This window comes from Bufo bufo, chromosome 4, assembly GCF_905171765.1.
Source record: "Bufo bufo chromosome 4, aBufBuf1.1, whole genome shotgun sequence".
Taxonomy (NCBI): Eukaryota; Metazoa; Chordata; class Amphibia; order Anura; family Bufonidae; genus Bufo; species Bufo bufo.
Window position 1 is genome coordinate 285,160,932 of NC_053392.1, and position 21,833 is coordinate 285,182,764.

Sequence of the window (21,833 nt, forward strand, 5' to 3'; positions counted from 1 at the left end):
GATCTGTTCACCATCAACATTGCGTGCAGCAGCAACCACAGCCTCCCAGACACTGTTCAGAGAGGTGTACTGTTTTCCCTCCTTGTAAATCTCACATTTGATGATGGACCACAGGTTCTCAATGGGGTTCAGATCAGGTGAACAAGGAGGCCATGTCATTAGATTTTCTTCTTTTATACCCTTTCTTGCCAGCCACGCTGTGGAGTACTTGGACGCGTGTAATGGAGCATTGTCCTGCATGAAAATCATGTTTTTCTTGAAGGATGCAGACTTCTTCCTGTACCACTGCTTGAAGAAGGTGTCTTCCAGAAACTGGCAGTAGGACTGGGAGTTGAGCTTGACTCCATCCTCAACCCGAAAAGGCCCCACAAGCTCATCTTTGATGATACCAGCCCAAACCAGTACTCCACCTCCACCTTGCTGGCGTCTGAGTCGGACTGGAGCTCTCTGCCCTTTACCAATCCAGCCACGGGCCCATCCATCTGGCCCATCAAGACTCACTCTCATTTCATCAGTCCATAAAACCTTAGAAAAATCAGTCTTGAGATATTTCTTGGCCCAGTCTTGACGTTTCAGCTTGTGTGTCTTGTTCAGTGGTGGTCGTCTTTCAGCCTTTCTTACCTTGGCCATGTCTCTGAGTATTGCACACCTTGTGCTTTTGGGCACTCCAGTGATGTTGCAGCTCTGAAATATGGCCAAACTGGTGGCAAGTGGCATCTTGGCAGCTGCACGCTTGACTTTTCTCAGTTCATGGGCAGTTTTTTTGCGCCTTGGTTTTTCCACACGCTTCTTGCGACCCTGTTGACTATTTTGAATGAAATGCTTGATTGTTCGATGATAACGCTTCAGAAGCTTTGCAATTTTAAGAGTGCTGCATCCCTCTGCAAGATATTTCACTATTTTTGACTTTTCTGAGCCTGTCAAGTCCTTCTTTTGACCCATTTTGCCAAAGGAAAGGAAGTTGCCTAATAATTATGCACACCTAATATAGGGTGTTGATGTCATTAGACCACACCCCTTCTCATTACAGAGATGCACATCACCTAATATGCTTAATTGGTAGTAGGCTTTCGAGCCTATACAGCTTGGAGTAAGACAACATGCATAAAGAGGATGATGTGGTCAAAATACTCATTTGCCTAATAATTCTGCACGCAGTGTACATGTAACTGAAACCTGACAAAACTAGCACAACTGATGTGATGTTCAAAATAGCCATTTATCTGGAACAGAAACTCCAGAAACAAACCCCTGGTGTGAACAATGCCTCTGATTTTCTATGAAGGCCACGTTTAAATGAGCGTATTGATTTCTGTCCATATTCTGGCTCTGGAATATGATCAGATTACGGATGATATACCCATCAGTATTATAATGTAAGGTTGGATAGTACTCCAATCTGATTGTGTGGGCAACAGGAGATGGTTCCCAGACCAGATAATAATAAAAATTCAGACTCCTGTACTCCACTTTGCTATTTGGATAAATGCTTTTATTTCAAAGAGCGGTTCCAGTCAAAAAAAGTTTTTCGGCATATAGCCTTCTTCAGTACAACTGGTTGAGCCGCATAGGTGGAGAAAAAGCGTAGAGTTAGAATACCCACAGTGGGTGGCAGGTTGCTGCAGTGATGTGGGGCTCTATGGCCCTTTATGGCATGCGCTGGAATAAGGCGGTAGCCTAGAAAGAAAGGCGCCTGTAGCTAGACAGGAACTCCATCTCTTGGCAGGAAGCAGGACCAGCCCACTCCATCCAAGAGGGGAGGAACAAGGTGGTTAACCCTGTTCCTACCAACCTTTGTCAAATCTTCTACCTGATCGACACAGTTTACCTCCTCCCCCTCCCTGTGCAATGACGTTTGCACAGGTCACAGAGCACGCCTGAAAATCTCTCTCATAGAAGTGAAAGAGCATCTCTAGGAAATTGATCCTCTGGTTCATGTGACTGCTGTGCTCTGAATGCTGTAAACAAGAACACAGGCAAGATGGCTGTCTACATAATCATGTGCAGAAACTAAAATGATAAATATCTGGTTTCAATAAGTAAAGAAAATCGAAGTGATGCATTTTCTCTAAATATCCTTTTCGTAGTTGTAGCGTTGTAGTAGTGAACAGGACTGGAACATGTCCTGTTGTACATTTGATCCTGTGTCATGTGAAATTCATTATCGTTCGTCACCCACGCAATGATATAAAAATAGATATATTTTGTGCCAAGGCCAGTTGTTCAATACAAAGCTTTAATATAATGTGCAGAGAAATCTGCAGGCTAAGGGGTTTCTGTCGGAGGCTTTTGGAAGTAATCCTATACTGTGTACCATGTCTACTTCTGACTCACTTGTGGCTTGGGCATAGTTTCCATATTGTCATTAGCTTACTTCACGTCTAAACTCATCAGTAAGGGTGTGGTACATACTTTCTACTTCACAGATGCATCCTATGCTGTCTTTCTGTAGCATGCTCCTGTCTTCTGCTTTGAACACAGGTATGTATTGTATTCATCAGCGATGTGGAGAGTAAAACAAGCCGCAGCTTAGGGAAGGAGCTGCCAAGAGCAGCCAGTGGCTGACATGTACAGCATTAGCAGTTAGAGGGGAGAAGAGAGGGGCGGTGTATTACTAGGCGGACTGTATGAATCATTGACTGCTGTGCATATTAACAACATGATTTACTTCTTTGCTCCAATAAGAACGTCCTGAAGATTAAATAAAAAAAAAATAATACAGCCTGTGGGAACGGCGAGAAAGTAGAACAGCCTGCCGAGACCTTGAAACTGACTGAACAAGATGCTGCTGAAGGGCCTGCTCATTTTGCCTCATGTTCTTTGCTTCTTGTCATCAATGGCTGCGGCAGGGTAGGAATCATTACATTTGTCTGCACGTGAGAAGTGTTACGTAGCTTTTATGATGTATCGGTGATGTGTCAAAGACAGCTGCACGCTGAAACAAATGTCCCTATACTAACCACAGGGTGATGGGACTGCTGTGTGCAAATCAAGGTTTCCATGTGTTATTTGTTTAGTGCCTTCAGACGTCTAGAAATGTGGAAGTTAATGTAAAGAATGCAGTCATTTCCTGACGTACTGAGAGCACATGAAAACATGGAGTAGTGCAAAATCTGTACATCAAAAAGTATAGGCATATAGGTCTATCCTATATCACATCAAGGTATGCTACTCATTGTATGCATGCTGCAAATAGCTATGTACGTAGCAATGCTCCAGGGTGCATGTCTACTTTTCCAGTTGTCACCATTTACTATTGTGCAGTTTGGTTTGTGGATGAGTAATAAACTGTTACAAATGAAAGAAGCATCCCTTGAAAGTTAGTTCTAGTGTCACTGTAAGGCCTGTTCTTTTGACGACACAATTTTGGTTCAGATTCAGCACCAAAAGCCAACAGTGGCCGCGAGTAATCTGCCTCCCATTGTTTTCAATAAGATTACGTGCTGCTATTCGTGTGGCTGATGGTTTAAAGCCATGAGCTCTCCAAGTCCCTTCTAGGCGCGATGTATGTATGGACGCTTTTGAAAACCATGGTGGGTGTCCATTTGCAGTTTAGCTCCATTCAGTGGGGCTAAACCAGGATCAGGCACGCAGCATTCAAATTGAAAAGCGGAATACGTAGCAGATTTTGCCTTGCAAAGTCGGCTGTGTGAATAGGGTCTATGAACAGTTCCTTTTTTTTGTGTACATAATACTTAGCTGCAGAGCCCCTAAAGGCCCATTATGTACATGTGCATCTTAAAGGGCATCTGTCAGCACATGTGCACTTGGCAGCTGAAGGCATCTGTGTTGGTCCCATGTTCATATGTGTCCGCAATGCTGAGAAAATAATATATGCAAATGACCCTCTAGGAGCCGTTACTTCTAGAGTCTTTGTGGTGCCCTCTCCACTTTTATTAACAGGGCAGGACAGTGTAAACGTTATCACACCTAGTCCTGTCAAACAAAGTGGAGAGGGTGTGGCATTTTCCGAGAGAACAGAGGCTCTAGATGTAATGGCAACACCCCCGTTGCTCCTAGAGGCTCATTTGCATATAGTAAAACTTCATTTTTCTCTGCAATGCGGACACATATGAACATGGGACCAACACAGATGCCATCAGCTGCCAAGCGCACTTGTAACAGGTCAGACAGTTTCATTGGTATAAATGTGCTGACAGATGCCTTTTAACCTCTTCAGGACACATGACGTACCGGTACGGCATGTTGTCCTGGTACTTAAGGACACATGACGTACCGGTACGTCATGTGTATTTCCGATCACCGCCGCCCGGCGGGCGGTGATCGGAACAAGGTGCCTGCTCAAATCATTGAGCAGGCACCTTGGCTAAATGCGAAGGTGGGTCCCGTGACCCCCCCATGTCGGCGATCGCCACAAACTGCAGGTGAATTCAGACCTGCGGTTTGCGGCTTTTACATGCGGTTGCGGCGGCGGTGCCATCGGGTCCCCATGCGGCTGTAGGGGGGACCCGTTGGCATGGAAAGCAGCGCGATGCCTAAGGAAGGCATCGCGCTGCCTTCTGGTGACGAGCCTGTGAGATCCAGCCCTGAACTGGTCCCTAAAAATTGGGTTTTTGAAAATTTCAGAAAAATTTCAAGATTTGCTTCTAAACTTCTAAGCCTTGTAACATCCCCAAAAAATAAAATATCATTCCCAAAATGATCCAAACATGAAGTAGACATATGGGGAATGTAAAGTAATAACTATTTTTGGAGGTATTACTATGTATTATAGAAGTAGAGAAATTGAAACTTGGAAATTTGCAATTTTTTACAAATTTTTGGTAAATTTGGCATTTTTTTATAAATAAAAATAATTTTTTTTTACTTCATTTTACCAGTGTCATGAAGTACAAAATGTGACGAAAAAAACAATCTCAGAATGGCCTGGATAAGTCAAAGCGTTTTTAAAGTTATCACCACTTAAAGTGACACTGGTCAGATTTGCAAAAAATGGCCTGGTCCTTAAGGTAAAATAGGGCTGTGTCCGAAAGGGGTTAAGCATAATGTGGTTCCTTCACAATTCCGTACATATATGTCACTGGTGATCACGTAGGCAAAACAGCTCTGCCTGAACAATCAGTGACAGAAATTTGTCTGTGGTTCACAGCCACACTCCTGCACTAATGCCTGGGATAGGAGAAATTTTGATCCCAGATGCTTAATTAATAAAGCAAAGACAAAAGGAATGAGCATCCTGTCAGTTGTGTCATTGTGATAACCAGAGCTGACATGTAAATTGTGACAGCTCTAAGCCTAATAAAAAATATTATTGTCAGTCTCATAGGAAAGAATAGGTAAACTGACTTCCTGTGCACAGATGATGTGGAATCAGTCGAGTCAAGGGTCACATGATCTAACTTCCAATGGTAACAAAGGCTAAAATATATCAATAAATCAATAAGTAGGTCTGTTAAACTATTAGGCACACAAACATAATTAAAATTGGAGACGATAATTTTTTTTCTGGGAGTGCCTACCAAATATCTGTTGAGACTGAAGAAGAGACAGCACAAACTAATAGTATATCCTTGTCACTATAAACAGGACCCATAATTAAACTGGTTGTCCGGTCATATATATTGATGACCTATCCTCAGCCGACTCAGAAGTTAAAGGGGTTGTGTCACTTCTGCAAATAGCATTTTATATGTAGAGAAAGTTAATACAGGTCATTTACTAATGTACTGTGAATGTCCATATTGCTTCCTTTGCTCACTGGATTCATTTTTCCATCACATTATATATGGCTCATTTCTGTGGTTACAACTAGAGATTAGCGAATTTAAAAAAAAATTGATTCGGCCAGTTTGCCGAATGTTCTGAAAAAATTTGGTTCAATCCGAATTTATTCGCGGCGAATCATGTTAAAAAACGGCTATTTCCTGGCTGCAGAGAGCCTTTATAGTGGTGTAGAACACTATGCCTTGTAGTAACACGCATATGGAGTCTGCTGTGGTAGTGAAATTATACTGTGAGTCCGTATGACATGCAGATGACAGGCTTTGCTCTTAGAATCACTGCACACTTTACTTATTTGGGCAGTCACGGGGCCAAAATTTATGAAATAACTCAAGTATGAACTCAGCCTTACAGGTCGATGTTAGCGCCAAGAAGAAGCGCACTCCTTTTAAACCGTCATCAGCTGATTCCACATAGATGTCTACAGAACCTGTTCTATTAAACGCTTATACAAGTAGAACCCCCCGACAGAGTGGAGAGGGTGTCAGCAGTAAGTTTGTGTTGACATCACTGATTATTTTGCCCTTCCTCTGATCCGTCAGAACAATAACCCTGAAAAAACGGATCCTGTCTGTTGAGCATTCACCATCAGCATTTGGTCAGTAATCTATTAGTATTGCTAATGCCAACAAAAAACAGGAGTGGATCCAATACAGAGATGACATATGATAGGAATATTTGCATGTCTTCTGTGTTTTGTACCCACTCCTGCTTTTGGCCTTCCAAATCACAAACCAATTCTGATGGAACCATACAGGCATTACAGCTGCTAGACAGACAGAATCAGGTGTGTGTCTCATTTTTCCTTCCTTCTAACAGATCAGAAGAAGGGTCAAATAAATGATGATGTCAGCCAGGCCCAAAGGCAAAATAGTGGCTCACTCATAAAGTGGGGAGGGTGGGAACAGCATGAGAAGTCCACAGAATGGCCCTATGACATAGTGGTGAGGTGGAAGCATCATGAGGAAGTCACAAAGTGACACAATGACAGAGTGTGGAGGTGGCAGCAGCATCAGGAGGAGGCCACAGAGTGACACAATGACACCGTGGAGGTGGCAGCAGCATCATGAGGCCACAGAGTGGCAAGGTGACATAGTGTGGAGGTGGCATCAGCATGAGGAGACCACAGAGTGGCAAGGTGACATAGTGTGGATGTGGCAGCAGCAATGAGGAGACCACAGAGTGGCAAGGTGACATAGTGTGGAGGTGGCAGCAGCATCAGCAGACCACAGACTGGCAAGGTGACATAGTGTGGAGGTAGCAGCAGCATCAGGAGGCCACAGTATGGCAAGGTGACATAGTGCGGAGGTGGCAGCATCAGGAGGCCACAGAGTGGCACAATAACTGAGTGTGGAGGTGGCAGCAGCAGCAGCATCAGGATGAGGCCACAGAGTGGCACAATGACAGCGTGGAGGTGGCGGCAGCATCACGAGGCCACAGAGTGGCAAGGTCACATAGTGTGGAGGTGGCAGCAACATAAGAAGACCACAGAGTGGCAAGGTCACATAGTGTGGAGGTTGCATCAGCATGAGGAGACCACAGAGTGGCAAGGTGACATAGTGTGGAGGTGGCATCAGCATCAGCAGACCACAGACTGGCAAGGTGGCATAGTGGGCAGGTGGCAGCAGCATCAGGAGGCCACAGTGTGGCAAGGTGACATAGTGTGTAGGTGGCAGCAGCAGCATCAGGAGGCCACAGAGTGGCACAATGATAGAGTGTGGAGGTGGCAGCAGCAGCAGCATCTGGAGGAGGCCACAGAGTGGCACAATGACAGTGTGGAAGTGGCGGCAGCATCACGAGGCAACAGAGTGGCAAGGTGACATAGTGTGGAGGTGGCAGCAGCATTAGAAGATCACAGAGTGGCAAGGTGACATAGTGTGGAGGTGGCATCAGCATGAGGAGACCACAAAGTGGCAAGGTGACATAGTGTGGACGTGGCAGCAGCATGAGGAGACCAAAGAGTGGCAAGGTGACATAGTGTGCAGGTGACAGCAGCATCAGCAGACCACAGACTGGCAAGGTGACATAGTGTGGAGGTGGCAGCAGCATCAGGAGGCCACTGTGTTGCAAGGTGACATAGTGCGGAGGTGGCAGCAGCAGCATCAGGAGGCCACAGAGTAGCACAACGACAGAGTGTGGAGGTGGCAGCAGCAGCATCAGGAGGAGGCCACAGAGTGGCACAATGGCAGTGTGGAGGTGACGGCAGAATCAGGAGTCCACAGAGTGGTAAGGTGACATAGTGTGGAGGTGGCAGCAGCATCAGAAGACCACAGAGTGGCAAGGTGACATAGTGTGGAGGTGGCAGCAGCATGAGGAGACCGCAGACTGGCAAGGTGACATAGTGTGGAGGTGGCAGCAGCATCAGGAGGCCACAGTGTGGCAAGGTGACATAGTGCGGAGGTGGCAGCATCAGCATCAGGAGACCACAGAGTGGCACAATGACAGAGTGTGGAGGTGGCAGCATCAGCATTAGGAGGAGGCCACAGAGTGGCACAATGGCAGTGTGGAGGTGACGGCAGCATCAGAAGTCCACAGAGTGGCAAGGTGACATAGTGTGGAGGTGGGTGGCAATACCAGTACCAGCTGAAGATGGTGGGTGAAAAAAGGAGCACTTGGCATCAGATGTGTGGCATCAGGCGGGTGACAGCATCAGAATAGTAGCTGAGGCAGGTAGCCAGAAGAAACCGGTCTCTTTTGTCAAAGTGTTGGTGTGGCACCATGGATGATCTAGTCTGATGCATCAGGCATTGGTGGGTGGAAATCCTGGGTGGACAGGCCAGTTCTTCTTGGGGTAACTATGGCCCCTGCAGCACTAAACACCTGCTCTGATGCCACACTACTGGCCGGGCAGGATAGCTTTTCCAGGGCAAACCCGGCCAGTTGCGGCCACAAATCGAGTTTGGCTGCTCAGTAGTCCAGCGGATCTTCAATGACGGCTTGCAGGGTGCACTCCAAGTATGCTGCCACCTGCTGGTTCAGGTTCTGCTTTATGTCTAGCTGCTGGTGAGTAGTTTCTTCACTCCACTCCTCCCCAACAGCCATGGCAGTGGAACGTGAGTGAAGAGGGCCCCCCGGTCAGACCTGCGAGGGGATGGACGATGGCGCAGATAGGCAGCGGCAAACTGACTACATAGGATGTCTCTATAGTAGTTCAGTTTGTCCTCCCTCTCAGCGGGTGTAAAAAAGGCCCACATTTTGGACCGGTAGCGAGGGTCCAAAAAGGTGGAGAGACAGAAGTCATCCCTCTGCCGAATGGTGACAATTCTGCTGTCACTACGCAAGCAAGTGAGCATGCATCGGGCCATTTTTGGAAGTGACTCGGAGGGACTCCCTGCCTCCATCTCCACTGCATACTGCCATGGTGTGTCTGGGTCCTCTGCCTCCTCATCCTCATCGCCCTGTAGCTCCTCTGGCTGCTGCTGCTCCTCCTCTCCTGTCACCTGTGTAGAAAAACCACCCATTTCTCTACACATTGCTTGTGCTCCAATGTGCTCCTCCTCCTTCAGTTAGGCCCCCACAGGGCTCATGTGGCTGTGAGATCTAGTCCCCTGACCAGCCAGATTTACCAACATCTGTTCCAGGACATGAAGCAGTGGAATGACATCGTTCCTCCATAGTCCTGGCGACTGACAAATAACATGGACTCCTCAAAGGGCCTGAGCAAATGGCAGGTGTCACGCATAAGCTGCCACTGGCTGACATCAAAGTTAAACAGGGGAGTACTCTTGTCCGCTTGGATCATCAAGAAATAGTTTACGGCCTTTCTCTGTTCGTATAGTCGGTCCAACATATGAAGGATGGAATTCCACCAGGTGAATAAACGTTGAATATCAGCCTATGTTGGGGGGATGTCGTTCTGCCTCTGCAGTTCAAGGAGGGTGTGCTTTGCGGTGTATGAGTGGCTGAAGTGCATGCAAAGTTTCCTGGACATTTTTAGGATGTCTTGCAGATGGGTTGAAGGCTTCAGGAACCGCTTGACAACCAGATTAAACCCATGTGCCATGCAGTGCGCATAGCTCAGCGCTCCTTGACGAAGCGCCGACACAATGTTCTTCCCGTTGTCGGTCACCATGGTTCCAATTTTCAGTTGTCGCTGAGAAAGCCAGGATTCGATTTCTTGATGAAGGACAGGGAGCAGTTCCTCTCCTGTGTGACTCCATTCGCCCAGGCAAACGAGGTGCAGAACAGGGTAACAACGCCATGCCCTGCACATGTGGTATGCTGGAGGGGCACTGTGAAATGTCCCTGCAATGAAGGATGAGGACACGGTGGAGGATGAGGAGGCAGAGGCGGACATTGTCACAGTACCAATGGCGTGAGAACGTGGTGGCGGAAGCGGCGTCACTTTGGCCAAGTTGCTGGTGTGGCTGTGCAGGAACTATATTCACCCAGTGGGCCGTAAAGGACATGTATTGTCCCTGACCATAGTTACAGCTCCACACGCCGGCTCTGCCGTGCACTTTGGCAGACAACGACAGGCTCAAGGACTGGCGCACCTTCTGTTCTACATGTGTGTGCACGGCTGGTTCTGCCTTTTTGGCAAAGAAATGACGGCTTGGGTAACTGGCAGCAGCTATTTTGGCCAAAACATAGGACTCCTGTCCTGAAACAGTTAAATTCCTGTATATGGGTCCATCAGCAAGAAAATGGCCTAGCAGGCCTACTTACAGGTATGTATCCAGTCCACACTGGTCATCATTTGTTGTACATCCTGGCTCTGCTCGGAATCTTGGCCTGGAACGGGGATCCATGAATGGCTGGGCCCACAAAATAGTGTTGGCAGGCAATTGCAAAATGAATGGGCCTGTCACTGGTATAGGCTCCGCAAGCCTGGGGGTTAACACTACAGGAGGGGTTAACACTGCCGGAGGCTCCACGGGTCTGGGTGGCGCCGGCTTCAGGCGACGGACCCGACTCCTCGTATAACAAAGTTTTTCAGGTGCCACAACGGCGGGCACAGCTACGGAGGTCGCCGAGCTGGTGGGGACGGGGACTCTGACTGCAGGCTCGGGGACATCGGAGTTCATTGGGGGATCACAATCGTCCGGTGGTATCGGTGCCACTCTGGACGCGACAAGCTGGCGCAGGCCATGAAGGTGGATCTCTAACCTGGCAATTTGATCCTCCAGTCTCTCGGGCGCTGCTTCGCTGCAGGTCTCCGGCACAGTCGCAGCAGGTTCAGGCGCTGGGTCCGAACTTTTTCCTCTCCGCAGGACATCAAGGGCCTCATGGAACTTCTGCAAATTTTCCAAATCCGCCTGTGTCTTTTCCCTGTGGGGCAACTCAGGTGAGGAGTAAGGGCTCACCCATTTCTCCAGCACTGTGGGTTGCCAAAGATATTGGGACCGGTGAAGGAACCCCTCTCTTGGTACGTATTGTGAGCAGGTTCCACCGGGCGCTCTTGTTCACATTCCGGACTGGTGGGCTCCTCAGGCTCTCCCCAATCCTCTGGTCCCGGCTTGGGACGGGCTACTTCTGTGGCATACGGACCTCTCAGGCCCTCAGCGGGGGTGAACTCTACTTCTTCTCCTTCGCAGAGGTTGTGCAGATGCTCCGGCAGGTAGCTGCGCTTTACAGACCTCCGGTTCACAAAAAGGTCTCGGCCTGTGGAGTAGTCTTTTATGAATCCGAACCCCCGACTCTTGTCAAATGCCACCACTACCCCCATCCTTCTTTCCAGACGGGGTTGAGTATTCGCGTGGTGCTCATAGACCGTTTTTGCAAGCTCCTCGAAATATATATTTTTTCGGGTAGTCTTTTGTATTGCCGCGGCTCGTATCTCGGCCATCAGCATAGACCATTGCGCACTGGGCCGGGCAAACTCCTTCCACGAGCCAAGGCACGGCTCGGGCTGCGATTCCGGTGGAAGGCAAGGTGGCCTCTCCGGTCCCGGAGTATAGGCCGGTGGTGCTTCTTCCTCCTTGAACATTGCAGGCTCTGCAGTCCTGACGGTAGGTGAAGCCATTAAATTAGAGCAGTCCTCTCTCTCCAACATGCCCGATCCTTCTCTGGTGGACGACAGGGTGGCTCTCAGTAGTTCGCCCAAGACCTCCCACTGCTCCGGGAGGCCGCCCCCTAGGTACTCCAACATGGGGGAGGCGGAGTCCATCTTGGCAGACATGTAAATAAGCTGATAAGGCGGTGGCGCTAACATACAGTCCTTCCCGCTTTTTCAGCAGAAGGCATCAAATTCTTCCCGCCAATACAATACAGAGATGGCGCAGCAATAATTCAGTCAGCTTAGGCAGCCATCTTTAAGCATAAAGCTGTCAATTCACTGACAGCAAGCGGTGACTTAGGAAGCGGCAAACAGTCCACAATATACAGTTTTCACACCGCGATTTTTCACAGTTCTTTAGCCCAATAATTTTCAAATGAACGGATAGGGCATTTATCACTTTATAGGCAATAATGGCACACAGTTCAAATTCCACTATGGCGTAGGAATATTCCGTATCCTGTTCGTGACGCCAAAATATGCAGTACGCAGCACTGCAGGGTGAGCGAATGTGAGGTCACAGGGGTAGTTAACAAACCGAGGGTTGCTCTTGGTACTCACAGTTTATAGAAGACCCTGGGCAGGCGTACAGCAGTGATGGAGAGGTTGGCACATGGATCCTCTGGAGCACTCTGTGTATCACGACCAGGCCAGGTGGTAGGTGAGGTGCCCTAGGTGTTGTAGGTTTAGTTTGCCTGTGGCAAAATCCCTTAAAGTTTGTGACGCCAGTGCCGGTAACGGTGGCACACCGATTTCTTGTGGTAATAAGTGAGGAACACACGTTGCAGTGAACCAGACCTTCTTTTTACTGAACAGGTTAACTATTTGCAGTCTTTGGTCAGTTCCCCATGTAAAAAATGGTGACAGGCAGGCTTTACATCAAATGGCAGGCAATGTTCTTTGCAAGAAACTCAGAGGGTTAAACACTTACAGATCAGGCTGCACTTTTCCTCAGGATCCTGTCTGTCTTTCTCCAAGGCCCGTATGCCCTATTGCTGGCTTTATCCTTGGTTAGGGAAAACTTCCTCTCGTATATGTCTCCTTGCTTTAAATATATCCTTCTGCCCTTCAGCTCTCTCTGTTTGGCTGGAATAAACTTGGCTCTGCACTGTACTTTTGTAGGAACTTGGTTTCTCAGGAGGATGCTTCTTCTCCTGGTGGCAAGATAGGAGCCTGGGCTGACTAGCTGCATGTCAGAGGCTGCTTCTCAGCTCTTTTCTGGCTGAAATCACTCTGGGCTTCTGACTACACTGCACTCTCTGACTGACTCTTTCCTGTCTGGGCCTAACTATTTATATAAGGGGTTCCCTAGCTCCCTCTACTGTCTAGGAGGAGGAACTACACCCTTAACAGGCCTGGTACACAGGGGATAACATAAATAACATGACAATATACATTAAAATGCAATATAAAATACAATAACCATGTTCCCCAGGAGGTGGAAAACAACGTGACCCAATTGACCCTTGTGTAGTGCCCACCCTTACGTAGTGGGACACTACAGACTTTTTAAAGGCACAGTAAAAGGTCTTTGAGATCCAGAATTCTTGCTTTCCTTATCATTCTTGGCAGCACATAACGAATGGGTTAAGTCTAGGGATGAGCGAACCCGAACTGTATAGGTCCGGGTTCGTAAAAGTCTGGGTTCGGTGTTCGGCGCTTTCTTGGCGCTTTTTGAAAGGCTGCAAAGCAGCCAATCAACAAGCGTCATACTACTTGCCCCAAGAGGCCATCACAGCCATGCCTACTATTGGCATGGCTGTGATTGGCCAGTGCAGCATGTGACCCAGCCTCTATATAAGCTTGGGTCACGTAGCGCTGCACATCACTCTGCTGATACAAGCGTAGGGAGAGGTTGCAGCTGCGACGTTAGGGCGAGATTAGGCAGATTAACTCCTCCAAAAGACTTTATTCAGTGATCGATCTACAGCTGTGGATCATTGAAGTGCTGATATTCAATTGCTCACTGTTTTTAGGCTGCCCAGAGCATTTTATATCACTTTTTTCTGGGGTGATCGGCGGCCATTTTGTGGCTTGTGGTGCGCCAGCACAATCTACCACCAAGTACATTTAACCATCAATAGTGTGGTTATTTTTTGCTATATCCTACATCAGGGTCAAACTTTCATCAAGTGCATTTAACCATCAATAGTGTGGTTATTTTTTGGCCATATACTACATCAGGGGCAAGCTGAGCCTGTGTCACCCAAGTGCATTTAACCATCAATAGTGTGGTTATTTTTTGGCCATATACTACATCAGGGTCAAGCTTTCATCAAGTGCATTTAACCATCAATAGTGTGGTTATTTTTTGGCCATATACTACATCAGGGGCAAGCTGAGCCTGTGTCACCCAAGTGCATTTAACCATCAATAGTGTGGTTATTTTTTGGCCATATAGTACATCAGGGGCAAGTTGAGCCTGTCACCCAGTGCCTAAAAAATAGGCCTCACATTTATATTCAACCAAATCTGTACTGTTTTAGCTGGTCAAGTTATTGTTTGTGACCGTCAAAGCACAGTTTTTGTTCTGGGTTGAAAAACAATTCCCAAATTTGCAATTCTCAAAATTAGTGGTTTCTGCTGTATCAGGCCTACTTTAAATCTATCCCTAAAAGGGTATATTAGATTAAAGGTGCTGATAGGGTCATTCTGAAAAACTTAACACACACGCTACAGTGCAGATCCAAGTCTAATTCTGTGATTAAACGTATACCTGTCACCCAGCGCCTAAAAAATAGGCCTCACATTTATATTCAACCAAATCTGTACTGTTTTAGCTGGTCAAGTTATTGTTTGTGACCGTCAAAGCACAGTTTTTGTTCTGGGTTGAAAAACAATTCCCAAATTTGCAATTCTCAAAATTAGTGGTTTCTGCTGTATCAGGCCTACTTTAAATCTTTCCCTAAAAGGGTATATTAGATTCAAGGTGCTGATAGGGTCATTCTGAAAAACTTAACACACACGATACAGTGCAGATCCAAGTCTAATTCTGTGATTAAACGTATACCTGTCACCCAGCGCCTAAATAATAGGCCTCAAATTTATATTCAGCTAAATCTGTCATTACTGGTGTGCGTGTATTAGTGTAATACGGTACCTAAATAGATAGCCAGATAGACTTAGTGTTAGGTGTCTGTAAAAAAAGGCCTGAATTTTAATTCAATACATTGGCCCGAATAATATTTTTCTTATTGTGGTGAACGGTAACAATGAGGAAAACATCTAGTAAGGGACGCGGACGCGGACATGGTCGTGGTGGTGTTAGTGGACCCTCTAGTGCTGGGAGAGGACGTGGCCGTTCTGCCACAGCCACACGTCCTAGTGAACCAACTACCTCAGGTCCCAGTAGCCAGCAGAATTTACAGCGATATTTGGTGGGGCCCAATGCCGTTCTAAGGATGGTAAGGCCTGAGCAGGTACAGGCATTAGTCAATTGGGTGGCCGACAGTGGATCCAGCACGTTCACATTATCTCCCACCCAGTCTTCTGCAGAAAGCGCACAGATGGCGCATGAAAACCAAGCCCATCAGTCTGTCACATCACCCCCATGCATATCAGGGAAACTGTCTGAGCCTCAAGTTATGCAGCAGTCTCTTATGTTGTTTGAAGACTCTGCTGGCAGGGTTTCCCAAGGGCATCCACCTAGCCCTTCCCCAGGGGAGGAAGAGATAGAATGCACTAACGCACAACCACTTATGTTTCCTGATGATGAGGACATGGGAATACCACCTCAGCACGTCTCTGATGATGACGAAACACAGGTGCCAACTGCTGCGTCTTTCTGCAGTGTGCAGACTGAACAGGAGGTCAGGGATCAAGACTGGGTGGAAGACGATGCAGGGGACGATGAGGTCCTAGACCCCACATGGAATGAAGGTCGTGCCACTGACTTTCACAGTTCAGAGGAAGAGGCAATGGTGAGACCGAGCCAACAGCGTAGCAAAAGAGGGAGCAGTGGGCAAAATCAGAACACCCGCCGCCAAGAGACTCCGCCTGCTACTGACCGCCGCCATCTGGGACCGAGCACCCCAAAGGCAGCTTCAAGGAGTTCCCTGGCATTCTTCAAACAATGTGCTGACGACAAGACCCGAGTGGTTTGCACGCTGTGCCATCAGAGCCTGAAGCGAGGCATTAACGTTCTGAACCTTAGCACAACCTGCATGACCAGGCACCTGCATGCAAAGCATGAACTGCAGTGGAGTAAACACCTTAAAAACAAGGAAGTCACTCAGGCTCCCCCTGCTACCTCTTCTGCTGCTGCCGCCTCGGCCTCTTCTGCTGCTGCCGCCGCCTCGGCCTCTTCCTCCGTCTCTGGAGGGACGTTGGCACTTGCCGCCCAGCAAACATGGGATGTACCACCAACACCACTACCTGCGTCACCAAGCATCTCAACCATGTCACACGGCAGCGTTCAGCTCTCCATCTCACAAACATTTGAGAGAAAGCGTAAATTCCCACCTAGCCACCCTCGATCCCTGGCCCTGAATGCCAGCATTTCTAAACTACTGGCCTATGAAATGCTGTCATTTAGGCTGGTGGACACAGACAGCTTCAAACAGCTCATGTCGCTTGCTGCCCCACAGTATGTTTTTCCCAGCCGGCACTACTTCTCCAAGAGAGCCGTGCCTTCCCTGCACAACCAAGTATCCGATAAAATCTAGTGTGCACTGCGCAACGCCATCTGTGGCAAGGTCCACCTAACCACAGATACGTGGACCAGTAAGCACGGCCAGGGACGCTATATCTCCCTAACTGCACACTGGGTAAATGTAGTGGCGGCTGGGCCCCAGGCGGAGAGCTGTTTGGCGCACGTCTTTCCGCCGCCAAGGATCGCAGGGCAACATTCTTTGCCTCCTGTCTCCTCCTCCTCCTACTCAGCTTCCTCCTCCTCTTCTTCCACCTGCTCATCCAGTCAGCCACACACCTTCACCACCAACTTCAGCACAGCCCGGGGTAAACGTCAGCAGGCCGTTCTGAAACTCATATGTTTGGGGGACAGGCCCCACACCGCACAGGAGTTGTGGCGGGGTATAGAACAACAGACCGACGAGTGGTTGCTGCCGGTGAGCCTCAAGCCTGGCCTGGTGGTGTGCGATAATGGGCGAAATCTCGTTGCAGCTCTGGGACTAGCCGGTTTGACGCACATCCCTTGCCTGGCGCATGTGCTGAATTTGGTGGTGCAGAAGTTCATTCGCAACTACCCCGACATGTCAGAGCTGCTGCATAAAGTGCGGGCCGTCTGTTCGCGCTTCCGGCGTTCACACCCTGCTGCCGCTCGCCTGTCTGCGCTACAGCGTAACTTCGGCCTTCCCGCTCACCGCCTCATATGCGACGTGCCCACCAGGTGGAACTCCACCTTGCACATGCTGGACAGACTGTGCGAGCAGCAGCAGGCCATAGTGGAGTTTCAGCTGCAGCACGCACGAGTCAGTCGCACTGCGGATCAGCCCCACTTCACCACCAATGACTGGGCCTCCATGCGAGACCTGTGTGCCCTGTTGCGCTGTTTCGAGTACTCCACCAACATGGCCAGTGGCGATGACGCCGTTATCAGCGTTACAATACCACTTCTATGTCTCCTTGAGAAAACACTTAGGGCGATGATGGAAGAGGAGGTGGCCCAGGAGGAAGAGGAGGAAGAGGGGTCATTTTTAGCACTTTCAGTCTCTTCGAAGTGACTCAGAGGGAGGTTTTTTGCAACAGCAGAGGCCAGGTACAAATGTGGCCAGACAGGGCCCACTACTGGAGGACGAGGACGACGAGGATGAGGAGGAGGTGGAGGTGGAGGAGGATGAGGATGAAGCAGGTTCACAGCGGGCTGGCACCCAACGCAGCTCGGGCCCATCACTGGTGCATGGCTGGGGGGAAACACAGGACGATGACGATACGCCTCCCACAGAGGACAGCTTGTCCTTACCTCTGGGCAGCCTGGCACACATGAGCGACTACATGCTGCAGTGCCTGCGCAACGACAGCAGAGTTGCCCACATTTTAACGTGTGCGGACTACTGGGTTGCCACCCTGCTGGATCCCCGGTACAAAGACAATGTGCCCACCTTACTTCCTACACTGGAGCGTGATAGGAAGATGCGCGAGTACAAGCGCACGTTGGTAGACGCGCTACTGAGAGCATTCCAAAATGTCACAGGGGAACCAGTGGAAGCCCAAGGCGAAGGCAGAGGAGGAGCAAGAGTTCGCCAACGCAGCTGTGTCACGGCCAGCTCCTCTGAGGGCAGGGTTAGCATGGCAGAGATGTGGAAAAGTTTTGTCACCACACCACAGCTAACTGCACCACCACCTGATACGGAACGTGTTAGCAGGAGGCAACATTTCAATAACATGGTGGAACAGTACCTGTGCACACCCCTCCACGTACTGACTGATGGTTCGGCCCCATTCAACTTCTGGGTCTCCAAATTGTCCACGTGGCCAGAGCTAGCCTTTTATGCCTTGGAGGTGCTGGCCTGCCCGGCGGCCAGCGTTTTGTCTGAACGTGTATTCAGCACGGCAGGGGGCGTAATTACAGACAAACGCAGCAGCCTGTCTACAGCCAATGTGGACAAGCTGACGTTCATAAAAATGAACCAGTCATGGATCCCACAGGACCTGTCCATCCCTTGTGCAGATTAGACATTAACTACCTCCCCTTAACAATATATTATTGTACTCCAGGGCACTTCCTCATTCAATCCTATTTTTATTTTCATTTTACCATTATATTGCTGGGCAACCCAAAGTTGAATGAACCTCTCCTCTGTCTGGGTGCCGGGGCCTATATATGTGACAGTGGCCTGTTCCAGTGGTGGGTGACGTGAAGCCTGATTCTCTGCTATGACATGAAGACTGATTCTGTGCTGACATGAAGCCAGATTCTCTGTTACGGGACCTCTCTCCTCTGCCTGGGTGCCTGGGCCTAAATATGTTACAGTGGCCTGTTCCAGTGGTGGGTGACATGAAGCCAGATTCTCTGTTACGGGACCTCTCTCCTCTGTCTGGGTGCCGGGGCCTAAATATGTGACAGTGGCCTGTTCCAGTGGTGGGTGACGTGAAGCCTGATTCTCTGCTATGACATGAAGACTGATTCTGTGCTGACATGAAGCCAGATTCTCTGTTACGGGACCTGTCTCCTCTGCCTGGGTGCCTGGGCCTAAATATGTGACAGTGGCCTGTTCCAGTAGTGGGTGACGTGAAGCCTGATTCTCTGCTATGACATAAAGACTGATTCTGTGCTGACATGAAGCCAGATTCTGTTACGGGACCTCTCTCCTCTGCCTGGGTGCCTGGGCCTAAATATGTGACAGTGGCCTGTTCCAGTGGTGGGTGACGTGAAACCTGATTCTCTGCTATGTCATGAAGACTGATTCTGTGCTGACATGAAGCCAGATTCTCTGTTACGGGACCTCTCTCCTCTGTCTGGGTGCCGGGGCCTAAATATGGGACAGTGGCCTGTTCCAGTGGTGGGTGACGTGAAGCCTGATTCTCTGCTATGACATGAAGACTGATTCTGTGCTGACATGAAGCCAGATTCTCTGTTACGGGACCTCTCTCCTCTGTCTGGGTGCCGGGTCCTAAATATGTGACAGTGGCCTGTTCCAGTGGTGGGTGACGTGAAGCCTGATTCTCTGCTATGACATGAAGACTGATTCTGTGCTGACATGAAGCCAGATTCTCTGTTACAGGACCTCTCTCCTCTGCCTGGGTGCCTGGGCCTAAATATGTGACAGTGGCCTGTTCCAGTGGTGGGTGACGTGAAGCCTGATTCTCTGCTATGACATGAAGACTGATTCTGTGCTGACATGAAGCCAGATTCTCTGTTACGGGACCTCTCTCCTCTGCCTGGGTGCCTGGGCCTAAATATGGGACAGTGGCCTGTTCCAGTGGTGGGTGACGTGAAGCCTGATTCTCTGCTATGACATGAAGACTGATTCTCTGCTGACATGAAGCCAGATCCTCTGCTATGGCATGAAGAGACTGATTCTCTGCTGACGTGAAGCCAGATTCTTCACTATGGGACCTCTGTCCAATTGATATTGGTTAATTTTTATTTTTATTTTTTTTATTTTAATTCATTTCCCTATCCACATTTGTTTGCAGGGGATTTACCTACATGTTGCTGCCTTTTGCAGCCCTCTAGCTCTTTCCTGGGCTGTTTTACAGCCTTTTTAGTGCCGAAAAGTTCGGGTCCCCATTGACTTCAATGGGGTTCGGGTTCGGGACGAAGTTCGGGTCGGGTTCGGATCCCGAACCCGAACATTTCCGGGAAGTTCGGCCGAACTTCTCGAACCCGAACATCTAGGTGTTCGCTCAACTCTAGTTAAGTCCCCTAGGTACAATCAGGATAGAGACACTTTATAAAGCAATGAACTTAATTAAATAATTGGTTAACAGGCTTTATAAGGCTACACATGACATCAGAGCCCCATATTTTATATTTTCTAGGTGATCAGAAGACACGTGTTTTTACCTTCCCTGCTAGTATCTGATCCATCCCAGGTGGTATACAGGCTTGCCTGTCCCTCAGCCTGAAGGTGGAACGGACGCATCTCCTTGTGTAATTGTACAGTGCTCCTCCACAAGCTGAGGCAGTCTGACTGCTGAAGGATTTAATTCGGCGTGCACGTGTGGCTGGGGGGAGCTGAAGCCGTGCACTTGCTGTCCGGCTATGGCGCATTCCGGAAGTCCGGGCATATAAATCTCCCGCTGCGAGTTCACCGGTGCGCTCAGCCAGAACGCTTCACCCGCTGCTTGCTGCGGAAAGTATGGTAATTTATGTGGGATCCGGGTTGACTGCTTGGAATTCAGTGGGCAGTTGCAGGACATTTTTTCATGCAGTTTTGCGTTCAATGGACATGCTATGTCACTTTGTCAGTTTTCACTCCAGGGATTTGGCTGTGTATATAAATTCTGACTCTGTTGTGTTTTAACTAACAGATGTCTGCCTCACAAGAGGATTCCAGTAAAAGGAAAAGAAAAACTGAGCATCGTTTTTGGCAAAGATGTGAACAGCCTCTCCCTGATGAAATTTCTGCCAATGTTTGCACAAACTGCATATCTCCTGTCCCTTCTGTTCAGTCAGAGAATATGGATTTCCTTATGTGGTTTAAAGATCAACTGTCCTCTATTTTTGATGAAATCAAATCAGTAAATAAGAGACCAAAATATGCAAATAATTCTCCCCCTTCACAACGTTTTTCCTCCTCTAACGATGAGTAGCTGTCTGATGGTGAAGTCTTGTCGGACGTATCTATCTGCTGAGGATCCTGATGATTATTATATTTTACAGAAAGATAAGATACCAGTTCTAATTAAAGCTGTGAAACGGACATTAGAATCGAGTAGGGTTACCTCGGGAAAATCAAAGTCAGTTAAGCTTTTCTATTTTCCCAAAACTAAAGGAAGTGCTTTGCCAGGTCATCCAGTCCTTACCCAGTGGATTAAACAAAGCTGGGATAAGCCTAAGAAAAAACCCATCTCAGATTCTAGGCTAAAATCCATATACAGGGAGTGCAGAATTATTAGGCAAGTTGTATTTTTGAGGATTAATTTTATTATTGAACAACAACCATGTTCTCAATGAACCCAAAAAACTCATTAATATCAAAGCTGAATATTTTTGGAAGTAGTTTTTAGTTTGTTTTTAGTTTTAGCTATTTTAGGGAGATATCTGTGTGTGCAGGTGACTATTACTGTGCATAATTATTAGGCAACTTAACAAAAAACAAATATATACCCATTTCAATTATTTATTTTTACCAGTGAAACCAATATAACATCTCAACATTCACAAATATACATTTCTGACATTCAAAAACAAAACAAAAACAAATCAGTGACCAATATAGCCACCTTTCTTTGCAAGGACACTCAAAAGCCTGCCATCCATGGATTCTGTCAGTGTTTTGATCTGTTCACCATCAACATTGCGTGCAGCAGCAACCACAGCCTCCCAGACACTGTTCAGAGAGGTGTACTGTTTTCCCTCCTTGTAAATCTCACATTTGATGATGGACCACAGGTTCTCAATGGGGTTCAGATCAGGTGAACAAGGAGGCCATGTCATTAGATTTTCTTCTTTTATACCCTTTCTTGC

The 21,833-nt window shown here is 48.1% G+C and overlaps 1 protein-coding gene across 1 annotated transcript in view; it reads left to right on the plus strand.

Moving 5' to 3' along the window:
* Positions 1–2,368: 2,368 nt before the first annotated feature.
* The window catches only part of CD109 (CD109 molecule), a 284,990-nt gene continuing 265,525 nt past the window's right edge, over positions 2,369–21,833 (plus strand). The window contains exons 1-2 of the mRNA XM_040430041.1: positions 2,369–2,481; positions 2,686–2,850. Of these exons, the coding sequence (XP_040285975.1) occupies positions 2,783–2,850 (68 nt within the window). The 5' untranslated portion in view covers positions 2,369–2,481; positions 2,686–2,782. The remainder of the gene's footprint in view (positions 2,482–2,685; positions 2,851–21,833) is intronic.